The 18,277-nt window shown below is 54.9% G+C and overlaps 2 protein-coding genes across 3 annotated transcripts; one reads left to right on the top strand and one right to left on the bottom strand.

The window, feature by feature from the left end:
- The first annotated feature begins 183 nt into the window (after positions 1-183).
- Positions 184-10,741, top strand: ICAM2 (intercellular adhesion molecule 2). Of its 2 annotated transcripts, none has more exons than XM_081110254.1 (5): positions 184-572; positions 5,126-5,222; positions 6,927-7,193; positions 8,221-8,541; positions 9,546-10,741. In XM_081110254.1, the coding sequence occupies exons 2-5, from the start codon at positions 5,150-5,152 to the stop codon at positions 9,722-9,724; spliced, it is 840 nt and encodes a 279-aa protein (XP_080966380.1). In that variant the 5' UTR covers positions 184-572; positions 5,126-5,149; the 3' UTR covers positions 9,725-10,741. The 2 variants fall into 2 exon arrangements, with proteins under 2 accessions (XP_080966380.1, XP_080966379.1); XM_081110253.1 differs by lacking the exon at positions 184-572 and adding an exon at positions 2,885-4,349.
- A 119-nt stretch (positions 10,742-10,860) lies between these two features.
- On the bottom strand, positions 10,861-13,114 carry PRR29 (proline rich 29; the record flags this gene model as incomplete). Its single annotated transcript, XM_081110255.1, has 5 exons — positions 13,043-13,114; positions 12,661-12,736; positions 12,328-12,434; positions 11,141-11,364; positions 10,861-11,008 (listed from the first exon to the last, which is right to left on the bottom strand). The coding sequence occupies exons 1-5, from the start codon at positions 13,100-13,102 to the stop codon at positions 10,861-10,863; spliced, it is 615 nt and encodes a 204-aa protein (XP_080966381.1). The 5' UTR covers positions 13,103-13,114.
- Positions 13,115-18,277: the final 5,163 nt, after the last annotated feature.

Here is an 18,277-nt window from a genome sequence, read left to right as displayed (position 1 = left end):
AAGGTAATTCTGACATGTGCCACAGCATGGATGAACCTTGGGGACATTGCGCTCAGTGCAACAAACAGTCAGAAAAGGACAAAGATCCCCCTGATAGGAGGTCCCTAGAGTCGTCAAATTCATAGAAACAGAAAGTAAAACAGTGGTTGCCAGGGACTGGGGGGAGGGGTGGCTGGGGAATGTAGTGCTTCACGGGGAAGCGTTCCAGTCTGGGAAGATGGGAAAGTCCTGGAGATGGGTGGTGGTGACGGTGGCACAGCGTGTGACAGTACTGAATGCCTCAGAACCGTACACCAGAAAAGGTTAATGTGCTGACATCGTTGGCTGTGTGTGTTTTAACCACCGTTTTGTTTTTTTTTTCAGGGGGGGAGCGGACGGAAAGCGATGAGAACCAGGCACAGGAAGCACGTGACTTCTGGGTAGAAGGAAGGAAGAAACCTGAATTAATCCGTCAGACCCCAAGACACCAGGGCACCCAGCGGCAGCATCTCATGCAGCTTCCACCTCTCGGGGTGTACTGGACCCCTGGCCACCGCTCCTTCCCATCACTCACTCCATCCAGCAGATGACAGGTAAGGCCACACTTCTCACCTCCCTGGGCAGAGTGGAAAGGATTTGGGATGGAGCATCGAAGCCTGAGTTTCAATCCCTCCCCCTCCCTGGACCTTCATCCTCCTCCCCCCCACCTACCCCACTCACACACACACACTCTAAGCGTGGGGTTGGGGGAGGAGGCTGGAGATCGCAGAGGTCCCCAGCTCCACGGAGCTCCTGTCTGCTCTCTGAGTTCATGAACCGCGCTTTGTGGTAGTTTCCTGTTTTTGTTCTCTTGCTTCCTCTCCTGCTCTGTCCTGGTGACAGATTTAGAGCTGCGGGGCTGCCTTCTGGTCCAGGGGCCCCGATGGATATGCCCTGGGCCCTCTGAGCTGAGCCGGAGCCTGGGAAGGGACAGTCCCCAACCTCTGGGGCTTGCATCTGGGGTTCATGATGAATCCCAGTGAAATCCTCCCTCCTCCGTGAGCACTTACCTCCCATTCCCATAGAGCAGTGGTTCTCAACCTCCCTAATGCTGCGACCCTTTAATACAGTTCCTCATGTTGTGGTGACCCCCAACCATAAAATTATTTTCCTTGCTACTTCATAACTGTAATGTTGCTACTGTTATGAATCGTCATGTAAATATCTGATATGCAGGATGTAGTTTCATTGTTACAAATTGAACATAATTAAAGCATAGTGATGAATCACAAAAACAATATGTAATTATCTATGTGTTTTCCGATGGTCTTAGCGACCCCTGTGAAAGGGTCATTCCACCCCCAAAGGGGTCGCGACCCACAGGTTGAGAACCACTGCCATAGAGCCTCCTCTTCTGTCTAACTCGTGGGAATTTCTCTTTTCTCCTGGCATCCTGTTAGTAACATTTAATGTGTGGCACGTAACGTAACATATGTAGCATGCATGTACATTCTATACAGCAGGGTAGTATGGACAGGCCTGAAGCCAACACTCAACACAGGCACGAAATGTTCCTGAGTCCTGCATCTACCTGTGCGTTCCTCGCTCCCACCCAGATGTAGCCACCCTCCGATGCTCTTAGTGCTTTATCACATATGCATGCCTATTCTATTTTGTTTCACACTTCTTGGCACAAATTATTTGTAGACATTTTTAATTGTGGTCAAATTCACATAACACAAAATGTACCATCTTAACCATTTTTCCATTTTTAGTGTGCTTCTTTATCCATAGTTGAGACACGCGTATTAAAATATCTCGCTATGCTGGTGGTTTGATCTCTTTGTAGTTTTTTCAAGATAGATGCTTATCCATGTAGAACTATGAATTGATCCTTTAATTTAGGCACCCATTTTATCCCTTATCAATATCTTTGTACTAAAAGTCCTCTTTGCCTGATAGCAATAGTTGGCTGTGGTAAGTACATGCGTGGTTTCTTGTAACCAACCTCGAGTTTTCTCATACAAAACGGAAACTCTACCCATCAAACAACTCACCAGGCCCTGGCAACCACTGTTCTGCTTTCTTTTTCTGTGAATTTGTAACGTCTTCTTTTTTGAACTATATTTTTATTGATTTGAGAGAGGAAGGGAGAGGGAGAGAAAGATAGAAACATCAAGGATGAGAGAGAATCATCGATTGGCTGCCTTCTGCACAACCCACGCCCCACACCCCACACTGGGGGTCGAGCCCCCAACCCGGGTATGTACCCTGACCAGGAATTGAACCATGATCTCCTGATTTATAGGTTGATGCTCAACTGAGAGCCATGCCGCTGGGCTGGAACGTCTTCTTTTAAATCTTATAATGTTCCTGTTTTCGTTCCTAATAATGGTTACTTGTGCCTTCTTTTGTTTTTAAATAGATATGCCCATTCTATTCGTTTTCTCAAGAACTGATTTTTGGCTTATCCATCCTGTCTACTTTGTTTTCTAGTTTATTGATTTCTGCTCATTATTCTCTTTGAGTTTACTTTTGGGTTTACTTTGTTTTTTCCTCTTCTAACTTCTTGACTACTTACTTACATTGGATGTTTATTTCAGACTATTTTCGGTACAAGCATCGAGGCTATAACTTTCCCTCGAAGTACCATGTTTGATGCATCCCGTAAATTTTAATATATGTTTTTTCACTACTATTCAATTCTAAATCTTTTTAAATGTGTTATTACTCTTGTTTTCCTTTGACCCATGGGTTATTTTAGGGCATGTTTTTACATTACCAAATATATGGAATTTTAAAACTAACCTTTTAAAAAATTTGTATTCTCTGATTTATAGGTACCTATCAAGCTTTTAAACTATGTTTCAGCTCTTCTATTCATTTACTGGGTGTTTTTTTTTTGTTTTTTGTTTTTTTTGGTCTGCTTCATTATTCGTAGTTGAAAGAAGTGTATTAAAACCTCTTGCTTTGATGGTGGTTTTATCTCTTTGTAGTTCTTTGAAGCTAGATGCTTACAAGTTTAGAACTATCCTAACTTCCTGGTGAATTGACCTTTTCATTTAGGCACTTACCCTGTTCCTAGTAAGTATTTTGATCGTAAAAGTCCCCTATGTCCGATATCAGCGCAGCTTTCCTGGCTTTCTCCTGGTTACTGTTTGCCGGGGCTGTCTTTTTCCACCCTCTGACTTTCAGCCATTCCATACTCCTGTGTCAAGATCCGGGTCACGCCCATTTGCTAGTCACATGGAAAACTGTGGTTTCCAAGGGAACCAGCCTGAATCACATTAAAAATCTGAGGATTTGTAAAGATCATGGGACCCTGGTTGTCCCTGTTTATAGCCCAGCTGTAGCCTGGTGGGCAGCAAAGACATCGCCAGAAGGAGAAAGATATGCTAAGTGGGCCCACCAGAAAGGTCGTTTGGGTTGTTTATCAAGACTGTCTCTCATTCATTTGCTAATCCACCCATCCATCCATCTACTGACTGAACAGTTATTAAGACCTACTGTGTGCTAGGCAGTGTCACTTTCTGGTGGCTGTAGCTTCTGCCTTCATGGATGGAAAGGCCAGTGGGGAGGGAGGGGAGACTGACATGTAAGATCTCAGAATGCAGTACACATATGTCTAACAAAGCCATGGGCATAGCCCTGGTTTGCCCCAACGGTGACTCGGTTTCCCCATCTGTAAGATGGGGACAGTAACAGTACCTACCTCGTAGAGTTGGGGGATTAATTAGTTAATGTTTGTGCAGTGCTTGTGACCTGCAGTCAGTAAATGTTCACTTGATTGTGTTACTGTTGTGATTATTTTTGTAGTTATTGTTATTATTATTATTCGGACCCAGGGGAGACCACAGAGCCCCCACCTCAGCAGGGCCCATTGTCTGGTTCCCTGGGGCTCCCCCTCAGCCTCTAGCTTGGATTGGGGGAGTGTTTCCTGCAGCCGCACCGTGGGCTGGAGTTCAGTTCCACTCGCTTCTCCATCTTCTCTCTGTATCATTCCGAGGCCCAGCGAGCGGCCTGTCTTGGGCTTCCCCGGGTCCCTGCTGACAGGGCTGCCCTCGACAGCCACATACTATAGTAACAGCAGCCAAAGAGAAGGGCATGGCCTCTCCCTGCCCTCCCAACCCAGGAACGAGGTTTGGCCGGAGCCCTGAAAATGCTGGGGCATCCCTTTGGCAAGGCCCCATCTTTGGGGGAGGGGGGCGGGCTGAGAAAGCAAGGAAGCCTGCTGCTGTCCTGTCTCTCCCAGGCCAGCTGGCCCCTGGGCCTCCTGGCCACAGCTGGAGCAAGAAGGCTGGATGTGTCAGGACCAAAAGCCTCCTGGCAAGACCCTCCCCACCATCGGACTCCCCCTCACCTGCTCACTGCATCTGAGGATCCTGCAACAGGTGACAAAGCCTCCAGGAAACACACTGCAGCTTGTCAGACTCTAAACCCAACCTCTGTTCCCCACCTGGATGGGGAGGGGAGACCCCACAAGCCAAGTCTGGAAATGGAGGCTGAGGATTTGGGCTACAGTCGGACTGATCCCATAACCTCTGTCTGTGCCTGGGCTGCTGGGGGCTGGGAAATTTCCTGAGGCTCTGGGCCTCAGACTGTCCCTGTATCAGCTGGGTCGGGACAGGCCCAGGTTGAAAGCTATGTGGGTATGAAAGTCTAAGTAGATTTGTGCTGGGCTGTTAGCTGGAAGCCTCCAAGTCCCACCCACGTTTCCCTAGGAAAGCCCAGCTCTTTATCTGCGTTGCTAGGGTGACCCTGTTCTGGACAGGTCCTGACTTAGGGTATTTTCTTCCCAGAGGGGACCCCAACAGTGTGTCCTGTGAGACTTGGGGCTTGTGGTCATCACTGTCTTCTGTGCCCACACAGCGCGCCAGAATCCTGTGTGCACGCACATCACGCACACACGTGTACCTGCTTGCCCACGTGTGGGCACTCGTCACCTCTAAACTGGGCATGCCCAGGGGTCAAGGTTTGGCCCCGCTTAGCAGCAGCTTCCGCCTTCTGCCTGGACTCTTGCGGCCCCGGCGGAGGAAGCCGCCCTCCACGTGGCTTCCCAAGAGCCGCTCAGATAATGAGAGGAAATGCAGTCACAAGCTGACAAAGGCTGGCGGCTCCGTCGCGACTCCCGGCCACCACTCCCTGACCCCACTCTCTATCTCTGCAGGCCCCCTCAGCTGCCAGCCCGTGGATGCCATTTGAGATGTCCCCTTTCTGTTGCTGGGGCCTGCCCGCAGCTCTTCTTGCTGTGCTCTTCTGCCCAGGTGAGCCAGTGCCTGGGGTTCCTGACTGGGCCTGTGCCAGCCCAGAGGGTGGGCTGCCCGCTCCCCCGGCTTTAGGGGCGGGGTGCTAACCCTGAAGTCTCGGAGGCTTTGACATAGTGGCCCCGGCCATGGGCACAGGATGCTTTGGACACCTGGGAGCAGGTGAGGGTCCTGGCCTTTGGGACACCAGGTTGCATAGCCCCACAGCTTCATGGTGTGGATGTGGCAGGTCATGGAGACTAAATGGTGGGCTGAGTAGGGGCCTCAGGAGGTGAAGTGCTGGGGTTCAAGAGAAGGTGAAGGCACACCCGGCTTAGCTCGTCTTCAGATGCGGCCGAGGGGACAGAAGAGGGCAGCAGAGGGCCTCACCTTCTGGCTCACCTCAGAGCGAAAGTGAAAGCCCTGCCAGTGGGTCAAGGGGACGGTGAGGGGAAATACCACCAGGTGCCACGCACCCCGTTTTGCACAACCTGCCAGATGCTTTTAAAGTGCCATCTCATTGAACCTTCACAACAGCTTTGGGACAGGAATTACTAGCCCATTTCACAGATGAAGAAACGGAGGCTCAGAGCTGGCACACGGTGAACTCAGGATTCAAATCCAGCTCCATGTACCTGCAAAGCCCGTCTCTTGCCACTTCATTATGTTCTACCATCTGGGGGCTGCATGGGGCATGTGGGCATGGTGCTAGCACAGGACCCAGGCTGGGCCAAGCTGGTTGGGATCGAGGACCTTCCTGGTCGTTGCTGAGAGAGAGGTGAGTGCTGAGGGCTCAGTCTCCATGCATCAAATGCTTCCTGAGTCTGTCACACACAGGACAGTGGGGGACAGGGTCCTGCCTTCTAGAAGCTCTAAAATGGCGAAGGGAGAGTGCGTAGGAGTGTGAATCACTGGGACACTCCCGGGCCATGGGCACGGTGGTCCCATTTCCTTTCTGACCTCGCTTCCCCTGCATTTTTCCTCGCTGAGCTAGAGCATCCTGACACCTCGCTCTTCCGCAGGCAGACACAGCATACCCTCTCCCGACCCAGGGCGTCTCCTAGAAATACTCCCCCAGATATCGGCAGGGCTCACCCCCACCTCCCTCATGTCTTAGTTCGGTGAGGCCTGTGCTAAAGTGCCCCTCCCTCCCCACATACACATACACACACACACCCGTTTCCTTTCCCAGGCGCTTACCACCATCCAATGGGCTGGATGTTTGTTTATTGTTGTCTGTTTTCTTCACTAGAATGTGAGCTCTGTAAAGGCAGGATTTGGTCTGCTCTGTTCACTCCCGCAGAGCCTAGAACAGTACCGGGCACAACGCGGGCGTTCGAAAAGTATTTGAGGAAGAAAGGAGAGGAGGGAGGGATGGGTTGAACCCTGGGCCATAGGAGCTCCGAAGACACAGTCCACCTCCATCTCAGAGAGGCCTTGGTGGAGGAGGGAGGGCACATTGGGGCCTTGAAGGTGGAATGGGGTCCCCCTCCGTGGAGAGAGAAGTGCGTGAGGAAGACGAATCTGCCTGGAGGTGACAGGCTGGAGGAGGGGCACCCAGAGGCAGGGGGACAGCCCACGAGGCCTGAACAAGGGTTAAGGGTCTAGGAGCAGAGGGACCATCCCTGGCCTTTCTTCTTTGGCCCCGCCCCCTCGATCAGCGTGGGCAGCTCCACCGGGCAGGACAGCGGGGACATCTGCTGCCCAGAGTTTCTGGTCTTCCAGGGTCTGGCGAGGAGGCGTTCGAGGTCTACGTGTCGCCAGAGCAGCTGGTGGTGAAGCACGGAGGGTCCTCTGAGATCAACTGCAGCACCAGCTGTCTGCAGCCCACCGTCAGCGGTTTGGAGACCACCCTAAGCAAGACTCTGCTGGACAAGCAGCCTCAGTGGGAGCTCTACGAGGTCTTCAACGTCTCCGCGGACACGGTCGTATATTGCCACTTCACCTGCTCCGGGAGGCAGGTGCAGAGGAATGCCAGCATCACCATGTTCTGTGAGTGCCTCTCGCTCGGCCCTCCTCCCCCAGCGCAGCGCCTGCTCCTGGGTGCCCCGCTCCTCCCTGGGCTGCTGGGGTGACAAGGAGCAGGACCGAGGCCCTGGGCTCAGGGTCTGCTCCCGCCCTTCGCTGGCCTCCGTGGGCCTGTGGCAACCCGCCTTTGAGGCTTGCTCCGAAGAGGGCGATCGCAGTGCTCACAGCCTCCTCCCAGCTCAGCAGCAGCCCCGTGCGGGGAACACCCCGAATCCCACGACAAGCGGTGGGGGCACCATCAGGAGGGCGGCACGCTCTCCAGGGGAGGTTGAGGAGTCCCCAGGTGCTTTTCTCTTCCCTTGAGGGCCCTCGGCAAATGTGAGACCATCACACACACACCTGCCCATAGCCACGGAGGCCCGGAGAGGCCGGGATTCTCCCAACATCTCGGCACTAAGGGTGCTGCTGGGATCCTCCCCGTTAACGGATCAAATAAATGACGCCCTTGATCCAACATCCTATCCTGGTGTGATTGGGGTGAGATGGCTGGCTCAGAGGGAAATGCAGGCCGCACCCAGGGCTCCGCTGGATAAGGGATTGAGGGGGCCGTGAACCTGACCCTGAGGATGAAGGCAGGTCTGACTTTGCCCCCCCTGTTAAGGGAGAACTCACAGCTCATGCCCAGTTCCAGTGAGCGCTCCCTTCTGCGTCTCTCTGAACGTAAGTGCCCAACTGTTTAGTTTTTAAAATTCTGGAGAGGAAGGAGACCGATGCAAACACGTACATCTTTCTAGTTGGCCGCACAGTCTCTGACCCTCTGGAGACACCTAATCACCTCCACTCTTGTCCGCGGCAGAACCCATCACGTTCACCCGGCACGCCCTTCACCCTAAAGGGCTCCTCCTTCCTCTCTTACGCTCTGGAGCAGGCCGGGCCCCAGCCTCCGCAAGTCCAGCCGGGGACCTGAGCACACGGTGCTGATAGGGGGTGCTCTTGGCTGGGTGGGCCCGCTGGGACCGTGCCCCCAACCTCCCCACTTTCTCCCCTGCAGACCCCCCAGAGCAAGTGCTGCTGAAGCTGCAGCCCACGTGGGTGACTGTGGGCAAAGTCTTCACCATGGAGTGCAGGGTGCCGGCGGTGGCACCCCTTGAGAACCTCACCCTCACCTTGTTCCGTGGCCAGGAGCCCCTGCACATGCAGAGATTTGAGGGGGAAACAGCTGCCCCCCAAGAAGCCATGATCACACACAACAGCACGGCTCACAAGGAAGACGGTCGCCACAACTTCTCCTGCCGGGCTGAGCTGGACCTGCAACCTCGTGGTGGGGGTTTGATCCAGAGAACCTCAGAGCCCCAGGTGCTTGAGATCCATGGTGAGGCGGCCCCGGCCTGCCCCGGAGAGGGGGGAGGACAGGGCCTTCACGTTAGGCCCTGAGGGAAGCCAGGACCTCGGCCCACTCTCTGCCAGCTCGGGGGATAGGCAACAGGGGCCCCACACTGGGTCCTGAGAGGGGTCCCTCTTACGTTCCCTCCTCCCTGAAGCTCTCTCCAAGCCCCAGCGTGGACCTGGACTAGTTGCTTGGCCGTTAGTGAGCTGTGTGACCTTGACCAAGTCAACCTGCTCTCTCTGGCTCCTCTCTACAATGAAAAGTTTGACCTAACCTACCCCTCAGGTCTTCTAGAACTCCACTGTTCTTTGATTCTTTTTGTTATTGTTGATCCTCACCTGAGGATATTTTCCAATGATTTTAGAAAGAGTGGGAGAGAGGGAGGGAAGGGGACAGAGAGAGAGAAACATTGATGTGAGAGAGACACATTTATTGGTTGCCTTCCGCGCGCACACCACAACCCGACCGGGAATCAAACCCACGACCCTTCCCTGCCCACCGACACCAGCCAGGGCGGTTCTGTGACTCTTGATGGCAGGTGTTCCCTGTCTTTAGCGAGTTTGGTAGAAACTCACTCGGCTCTGCCCAGGGAGGGGCTGGCGTGCACTGTCCAGACCATGGTGCCCAGAGCCCACAGGCTGCCCTCCCAGTCTCCCGAGGCCTGGCTGGTAGCCCAGACCCCAGCTCACCTTTCCCCTAGTTAGTACACCATCTGTCACTCGTCTCCGTGACCCGGGTGACTGCAGGATGGATGAGGGTGGACCTCACTCTCCCTTGGGCCCTGGTACCTAGGACCAGAGCACTTCTTCTTTTTTAATCTTTATTGTTGAAAGTGTTACATGTGTCTCCTTTTTCCCCCATCGACCCTCTTCAGCCCCCTCTCTCCACGCCCTCCCCCAGCCCTCACCACCCCACTGTCTGCGTCCACGGGTTATGCATATGTGCGCACAGGCCCGGAGTCCTTCTCAGACCACTGCCCTCTCCCCTAGAGCCCACGCCGGACAACCAGATGGTCATCATCATCGCCGTCGTGTCGGTGCTGCTGCTGCTGTTCGTGGCGTCCGTCCTGCTGTGCTTTGTCTTTGGCCAGCAGTGGCACCAGAGGCGGAGAGGCAATTACGGGGTACAAGCCGCGTGGAGGAGGCTGAGACGCTCCTACCGGGCATAGCCTGCGTGGGGTCGTGGCCCCGGCCCCGGCAGCCAGTGGGACTCAGTGTGGCTCTCAGCGATGTGGCCTGGCCACGGCAGGAGGACAGTGACAAGCCGCAGAGGACCTGGGGGGCGTTTCCTTTTCTAGTCTGAATACAAACGCCTGGACCTAACCCTGTGCCTCGCGTCTCCTCCTGGGAGAGTACTCAGCGGCCAGGAAGGTGACGCATCGGGCCGACACTTCTCTCCCTAGAAGCCTCCTCAGTGTCCCTCCACCCTCTGCTTCACAGAGGCCTCGGGCCAGCCCAGCCCTGGGGCGCCCCCATGCTGACCAGCCTCGGCACCGGGCACCCACCCTCATCGGCCGAGTGACAAGGGCCTCCTCGGTGGGGTTGGGGCGGTGTGCCCTGGCCTGGCCGGGCAGAGACACTCTGTTCCCACACGGCCCTCGGGAACTGGGGCCACTCCCTGTCGGAGCAGGACACGGCCACAGAGCCAGCTTCCTGTTGGTGGAGTGGAGGGTGGGGGCCCAGGGATCTGGCGCAGCTCCAGGACCCTCCCAGTCAGGATTCGTCTGCATCTTGGCCTTTACAGAACTGTGGACAACAAAACCAGTCTTCTCTGGCCTCCTGCTCCATTATTAGGCCAAGCGGAGACCCCGCAGCCCTGGCCTTCCCAGAGAGAGGCGTGAGGGACTGAGGTCTGGGGGGGCTCTGGTTCGCAGCCTCCCCCTCGCCCGGGAAGCAAACAGTGGGGCAGAGGTGGGTGTTCACGTGGGTCGAGGGCCTTGGACAGTGAAGAACCTGATGAGCTTACTCCAGAGAAGAGATGGGCTGGCTCAAGGTCTTAATGGGAAGGAGAGGAGACTGATTCACGCTGGAGGGGAGGGCCCGGTTGGGGTTAGGCAGAGAAGGGCTGTCAGGTGTGGCTGTGAGCACCAGAGGGGCCCTCGGGGGGCTGTATCCAGCCTCGCAGTGCAGCTGGGGTGGGTCCCTGGGCCAGCGTCTGTCTTCATAGTAAGCTCTCAGCGTCATAGTAATCTGGGTGGGGGGAGACAGCACCCTCATCTTGACTCCCTCCTGCCTCAGTGGACCCCAAGGAGGGAAAGGGAAGGGGACAGGCCAGTTGCCTGCAGCAGTGACAGTACCCCCGCCCTCAGGGGAAGACGACCCCCCTAGCCTCCTGACCCATCCCTAGGCCTGGAGCCTGCTGCCCACACCCCCTGCCCCTACCTGAAGCCGGGGGTACATCCGCACCCACAGTCCCTGTGGCACTGGGGGGTGGGGGTGGGGGCACGGCTCTCCTGAGATGGGGATGAGAAAAGAAATGCCCCATCAGAAGTGACCTCTGCGGTTTGACCCACAGCGATCTCCACCCGCCCCAGCCCCAAGGCAGCTCCTCCAGCCCAGCCAGAGCAGGGCCTCGCCTCACTTACACCCCCCTTTTCCTGGCAGGAGGGCGCTGCTGGATCCTGGGTGCATCCTGCCAGGGGGGCTGGTGTGGCGGCGGGGGAAGGAAAGGCGCTGGCCAGGGAGGCTGGAGGCCCAGAGCGGGCATCGGGCAGGGCAGGTAGTGGTGGTGGAACACCAGAGGCCCTTCCTCCTGGGCTTCCAGCTCCTCTTCCTCCTCACTCTCCTCCTTCGGACCCTCCATGTGGACCTGGGTTGCAAGAGAGTGCGGGGGGCCGGGGGGAGGGGGATTGGGGGGTGACACAGGGTCAGGCTCTCCCCACCCCCACTCCTCCGTGCCTCTAAATTATTTTTCCAGATCTGCATCATCAACTGGTTCTTGGTATTTGCTACATGTAAGCAGGCACTTTGGAGACATTTTGCAGGTGGGAACCTGAGGCTTGAAGAGCCTGAGCCGCTGGTCGAGGTCACCCAGCTAATGAGAGGCGAGCAGGGACTGGAAGAATCCAGGTTTGACTCCGCAGCTGGGTGGGAGCCAGGAAGCTGCCCCTGGCCTGCCCCAGGCCCTGGAGCCACTCATCCCAGGGCCGCTGGAGGGCTCTGCCAGCCTGGGTGGTGGACACGCCCTCACCTCCAACCATCAAGACCCCATGTGGCTGTCAAGGGCTGGATCCAAGCAGTGATGGCGAACCTATGACACGCGTGTCAGAGGTGACACACGAACTCATTTTTTTGGTTGATTTTTCTTTGTTAAATGGCATTTAAATATATAAAATAAATATAAAAAATATAAGTGTTTTACTATGGTTGCAAATATCAAAAAATTTCTGTATGTGACATGGCACCAGAGTTAAGTTAGGGTTTTTCAAAATGCTGACACGCCGAGCTTAACAGGTTCGCCATTACTGTTCTAAGGCCACCTGCCCCTCCACGGAGCCTTTCCTCATGCCCAGCCAGGGGGGCACGCAGGCAGGGCACCCCTCCTGTGCTGGCACAGCCAAAGTTGCCTGGTGTTCATAGTCATTCATTTATTCATTGGCTTCTCAGCAAACATCAGCTCCTAAGTACCAGGCACCTGCAGGTCCAGGTGCAATGGCGCCCGTCCTCCTGGGCCTGCAGCCCAGGGAGGGACACACTGCAGGGACGTCTGCTTCAAAACAAGGCCTGCGTGGTCTGGATTAGGGACCCCCAGCCCCACCCCCCAGCCTCCCACCTGCGGGCCAGAGAAGGCGGGCCAGGGGCTGAGCGCTGCTGCCACCAGGCGACCCAGGATCAGCTGGTGCATCTGTGCGTTCTGTAGCAGCATCAGCTCCATCAGGTCTAGGGAACGGAGGTTCAGCAGGTTCAGCAGGCAGGCCCCCAGCCCCCTGCCCCACCCCAGCCCCCTGCCCCCAGCCCCTTGCCCCCCCTCCCCAGCCGCCTGCCCCCACCAGGGCCTTTTCCCGGACACCCGGCCCTGGGGCGCAGAAGCGGGTGGTGCAGCCTCAGTGCCCAGACAGGTGCGGGTAGAGGGAGGCACAGGGCAGGAGGGAGCCCGGAGTCTCACCTTCCTTCACACATCCTGGCTTCGGGGGTGGCGGTGGGACGGCCCATGGGAAGGGCTGCAGAACCGTCACCCAGGGCTGGGGAAAGGGGTGACTCAGCCAGGCTAAGCGGAGAAGGGATTGGGGATCCAACCCTTCCCACCCCCACCCCGACCCCCCGCGCCCCAGTTGCCTCCCTAACCCCTCAGCACCCCTTTGGCCTCCCCGCTCCCTGCCAAGTCTCTTCCTCTCCAGCTGGGTCGCTCTCCTCAGCTCATCCCCCACCCCCCACCCCCCCGCCAGTTCTCACCCCTCCCCCGCCCGCCCCCCTGCTCCCCAACTCTGCCACCGCCCGCAGGCAGGCCTCGCGGGAAAGGCAGGCTCTGCTCCCTGGCGCAGCCTCACCACGGGGGCTGCCCTTTGCGGTGCGGGATGACCCCAGCTCCCTCCAGGCCCAGAGGCCATGGCCGGCTTCCTTCGGTCAGGGTTACCTTGGTGACGCGACGCCAAAGCCTCCTCCCTGGCAACCGCAGGTCCCGCCCCACCCGCTCGGGACTCCTGGGGCGTTTGCCCTAAGTCGCTGCCTTCAGCTCTCCTTTCTCCACCTCCAAGGACGTGGGGTCCCCAGGACGCCCCCCACCCCCCGAAGAGGCCTGGATGTCCACCCCCAAGCCCCCTGCGCCGGGGCTGGGTATCTCGCCGTATTCCCCCCTGTAACTCCAGACCCCCACACACCCCAGCCCCTGACCTGGGGGCTTGTGTTTGGTGAGTGAATGAGTGAGCGGCCGGAGAGGTCGCCCTAACTCAAGACACTTGGTTTTCAGGCCCCAGAGCTCCAATGGCCAGATGATGAGTTAAGCAGGAGTGGAGAGTTCTGTAGGATCCACCAGGGGCGAGGGGAGGGGGCGTGAGGTGGGCAGAGGATCTGCTGTCTGTCTGAGTCAGAGGGGCATCCTTGGGCCAAGGGTGGTTTCTGGAGCAGACCATGGAAGGAAACATCAACCAAGTCCATGGAAAAGGCTGGCCCCTGGCCCACCCCCACTCCCACCTCCTCACCCTCTTCCCCTTTAGCTGTCTGCCCCCTGCTCCTTGGCCAAGGCGGAGAAGCTGGGCGTTCAGCAGCAGCAGGCCCATTATTGTCCCTCCTCCTGGAAAAATTACCAAAGCAGGCATTCTTTGACAGGAAGTCACCAAGGCCTTCTTTGCTTAAGAACAGGTGAGAGGAAAGATCTATTTCGGTAGCTGTGAACTTCGTAAGATAGGCCCCGAGCAGCAGTCAAGGAAAATCAGGACAGGAAGCTGGGATTAGCACCCCGTGCATCGCCCTGCCCCCACCCCCCACGTCTCTTCAGCAGCCCTTCCCGGCAGTCCTGGCGTCTAAAATCAGAAAGACCGGTTCCACCTCCTCCTCTGAGCCTCAGTCCCTGTCTCCAGGGGAGTGGGTTGGGGTGGGGTCTGTGGACAGCACATTTGCTGCCCTGTGGGTCTAATGCAGCGGTTCTCACCCTGTGGGTCGCGACCCCTTTGGGGGTCGAACGACCCTTTCACAGGGGTCGCCTAAATACATCCTGCATATCAGATATTTACATTACGATTCATAACAGTAGCAACATTACAGTTATGAAGTAGCAATGAAAATAATTTGATGGTTGGGGGTCACCACAACATGAGGAACTGTATTAAAGGGTCGCGGCATTAGGAAGGTTGAGAACCACTGGTCTAATGACTTCAACAGCCACCAACAAACAGAGATGGGGCACTGAGGTCACAGGCCCGGGGAGTGGGAGGGCACCTTTCCCGCTCCACCCTCTTCCAGGGAGGAAGACACACCTGTCCTTGAGCTCACCATCAGCTGCCTCCACCGAGAAGATGCCTGTGTGTGCAAGGCGCCTCCCGAACACGGGACACCGTAGTGTAGCCTCCTGGTTCAGCGCTGTTGGGAGTGAAGACCCACCCATGAAAAGAGCGAAGATACAAGACTGCAAAGTCGCCGTGGATCTTGAAGAGAGAGGACTCCACCCTGAGGGATGAGTTCTGAGGGAGGGGAGGCCCTCTGTGGGTGGAGAGGGCACCCCAAGCTGGGGCACTGCCCGAGCAGAGGTGCAGGTGCAGGGTGTGGACAGGGCCTGCGATGATCCAGTGAGTCAAACTGTCTGGCGGAGCTGGAGCAGCTGGGCAGCGGGAGGCCCCAGCAGCCCAGGCAGACACAGGTCAGGCTCGAAGGCCTGGCTATGGAATTTGGGATTCACCCTGTGGGTAATGGAGAGCTCTTGGTGGGATGTGAGCACGAGAGAAATAAGGGGGCGACGTGCACACAGCCAGGTTTTAGGAGGATTCATCGGGTTCCTCACATCTTTGCTTCTGTCAACCAGGATTAGAGAGAACAAGTGTCCGATGGGGTATCTTCCCAGCGGAACCCAACGACAATGTTGGTAGAGAACAAGCACGTCAAACTCCTGGCCCAGCGGCCGCCTGCGGCCCACAACGAATATTTTTGTGGCCCAGCCAACATAACGGTATGTAAGAAACGTTTTAATGAAAATTCCGTAACTTAATTTTTACAACATCCTGTTATTCATAATTATTAATAACGAACTACAACGTTCGCTAATGACTGATTACCATCATCGTGTTCCATTCATTTCCCTTACGCACCTTACCCACAGGTGCACCATTTCTCTCCACTAATACTAGCCGTGAATATTTTAGCAGCCGATTGCCACGTCATCAGTCTTGGACTGACTTGTTTGGTGTGCGCAACAGGAAATACTTCGCTTTCAGAGAACAAGAAAAATAGGTTTATTTGCCTTACGCGTATTCATTTGTGCAGTTATTCAGTGTCTGGTAAGTTAATGTTAAATAAAAAATATTAATTTTTATTAAAATGTTCCATTATTTCATGTTAACAATGACTCATTTATTTCAGCCCTTTGTATCCAGCATGTCTCTATCAAAATAAACCTACATTTCTATGAAAATTGAAGCTTTTGGTTTTTTTGCGGCCACATACACTTAAACCTTGTTTATTTGGCCCATGTTAGCCTCTGAGTTTGACATGCTTGGTAAAGAATGTACCCATAGGGTGTCCCAAAGAAGTGTGTACACACTTTGAGTAATTATTAATTCCAATGGTTCGTTCTTTTGAGATTTAACCCATTGGAAATAACTATTTGAAGTGTGTATACATTTTTGGGAGACACCCTGTATTAATGTGGAATGATGTCCAAAAGAGCTGAGAAAACAATCAATAAGCATAGTAAGATCTTATTTCTATTTTTAAGATCACAGGTATATCTGTGTGTGTGTGTGCACGTATGTGTGCGTGTGTGTGTGTGTGTGTGTGTGTGTGTGCAGAGAGAGGGAGGCAAAGAGGAAGGAAGAGAGGAAGGAAAAAAGACAGAAAAGATACAGAGACAGGGAGGTAGGCAGGAAGAGAGAGAAGCAACTACAGGCCTGACCACACCTCCCAGCCTCCCCCAGGGGCTCCTGCAATTGATCCCTGCACTCGTCTACCGTCTCCACCTGGGGCATTTTCTGGCCCCAGGGAGGCAGTCCTGAGGCTGTCCCAGGAGCAACCCTGAAGCATGAAGGGACAGGAGTTGATGGTCAGCTCCCCAGCCGCCTGGCCTCCGTGGGGCAACTCTGAGGGGTCATCCCCACCGTTTGTCAGCGCTCCCCGTGGCCTTGCGCCCCAGTGGTCCCAGTGACAGCCCGCTCACAAACGCACAGCCTATTGGCTTTTCTCCTCTCCCCACTTCTCCACTCCCTCACTGTGCTTCCTGAGATTTCCTTCCAAAGAAACGGCATGCCCCCAAATCCAGGCCTTTGGGGGAATCCAAACTGAGACACCAGCCCCCCACTCTCTCCCTGTCTGCCCCCAGGCTGCTGAAAACTCCAGGCAAAAGCTATTCTAGTAGCTCTAGGACAAATGTGTGTTTGGTGAAGTGAAACACTGCAGTAAACATTAAAGAAAATTGGTCTAGGAATATAGTGGTCAGTGAATTAAGCTGAGGCAAACTGGAGGCAGGGAGGCCAGCAAGGAGGGAGGCCATCACCCTCCCCGCTCTAAAGGGAGCCCAGAGCAGGCTGGAGGTGACTGGTTCAATACCTTCGATAGAAGATTGCCCGTTAACCCTACGCGAATCGTGTGCTTTGGAAGACAGGGCTGAACTAAAACGATCCTGCTTCTATTCGATCGGAGTTCTTGGTCAGAGGACACGGAAGCATTTGCTATTTGAAGAAAGGAAACGCCGTGCGTCTCTCTGCCAGAGCCATTTTGCTTGTAGAAGATCTAGCATCAGTCCGGTGGGGAGCGGTGTGTGCAGCTACTTGCCCCGCCTACTATTCTTTCCTGTGAGCCTGGACCACTCCACCTACTTCCTTTTCACTTGTTTGTTTTTTTGTTTTGGCGGATTTTGTTTGTAGTCTCCCAAGATAATATGTACCCAAAGTCCTCCCTGTTGCCTTGGTAAAAATCTATTCCTGGGACTAAGCTAAACATGGAAAAAGATCGCTCATCAAATGTGTTCATCGCAGCATTATTCTTAAGAATTGAACATTGAATGTTATCCCGTATCTACTAATAGGGGAATATGTGTGTAAAATCAAGGGGATTTATGGGACTGGAAAAAAAGAGCTCCCGCCTTACTCCCCCAGAAAAGGAGAGAAAAGGGCCGCGCCTAAGCATTCCCGTGGAAACTTCCCTGCTTCTTTCGGTACCAGTGAGGACGCAGCCAGCAGAGAGATGACCCAGCTGGGGGCCCTTTTCTTGGGCTCAGTCCCTCAAGGAGCTAGACTGGAAGGAGCTAGAGCCAGGGGTGGGCAAACTTTTTGACTCGAGGGCCACAATGGGTTCTTAAACTGGACCGGAGGGCCGGAACAAAAGCATGGATGGAGTGTTTGTGTGAACTAATATAAATTCAAAGTAAACATCATTACATAAAAGGGTACGGTCTTTTATTTCAATAGTTTTATTCATTTCAAACGTGCCCACGGCTGGTATATGGGGTTTTGTCCAACAGGCCCTGGGGGCACTTCTGGGTCCAGAGAAGCACACAGATCGCATCAGTAGGATGCCTGTAATGAGGACCGGTCTCAAAGTCCGTCCGCTGCCTTGGAATTGGGGTGCCAGCGACCATGGGGAGCACCTCCTGAAGCTCCCAGAAAATCACCCTGACCAGATGACTCAGGGGAGAAACTGACTGGTCGGGCTGGGGTTTGGGGCTGGGACAGGGCACGACGAGGCCAGTTCCTGTGAGTCAGGGTGGGGTAGTTTAACTGGCTTGGTGTCTCCAGGCCCCTTCTCCCTCATCGCTCCCTCTCTGTAGTGGTCTCACTCCCTCCTCCTCAGGCACATGGGTGGCACACCCCAGGCACCTTCAGACTTTCTCCAGTGACTCTAGACACACTTAGAGGGTCCTGAGCAGATAGAGATTACTTTTAAAAAATATGTATTTTCTATTGATTTCAGAGAGGAAGGGAGAGGGAGAGAGAGAAAGAAACATCAGTGATGAGAGAGAACCATTGATCGGCTGCCTCCTGCACGCCCCACTCTGGGGATTGAGCCCGCAACCCAGGCATGTGCCCTGACTGGGAATCGAACCTTGATCTCCTGGTTCATAGGTGGACACTCAACCACTG

This window comes from Myotis nattereri (assembly GCF_964212035.1).
Source record: "Myotis nattereri genome assembly, chromosome: 16".
Classification (NCBI taxonomy): Eukaryota; Metazoa; Chordata; class Mammalia; order Chiroptera; family Vespertilionidae; genus Myotis; species Myotis nattereri.
This window is presented reverse-complemented; position numbering and strand designations above follow the sequence as displayed.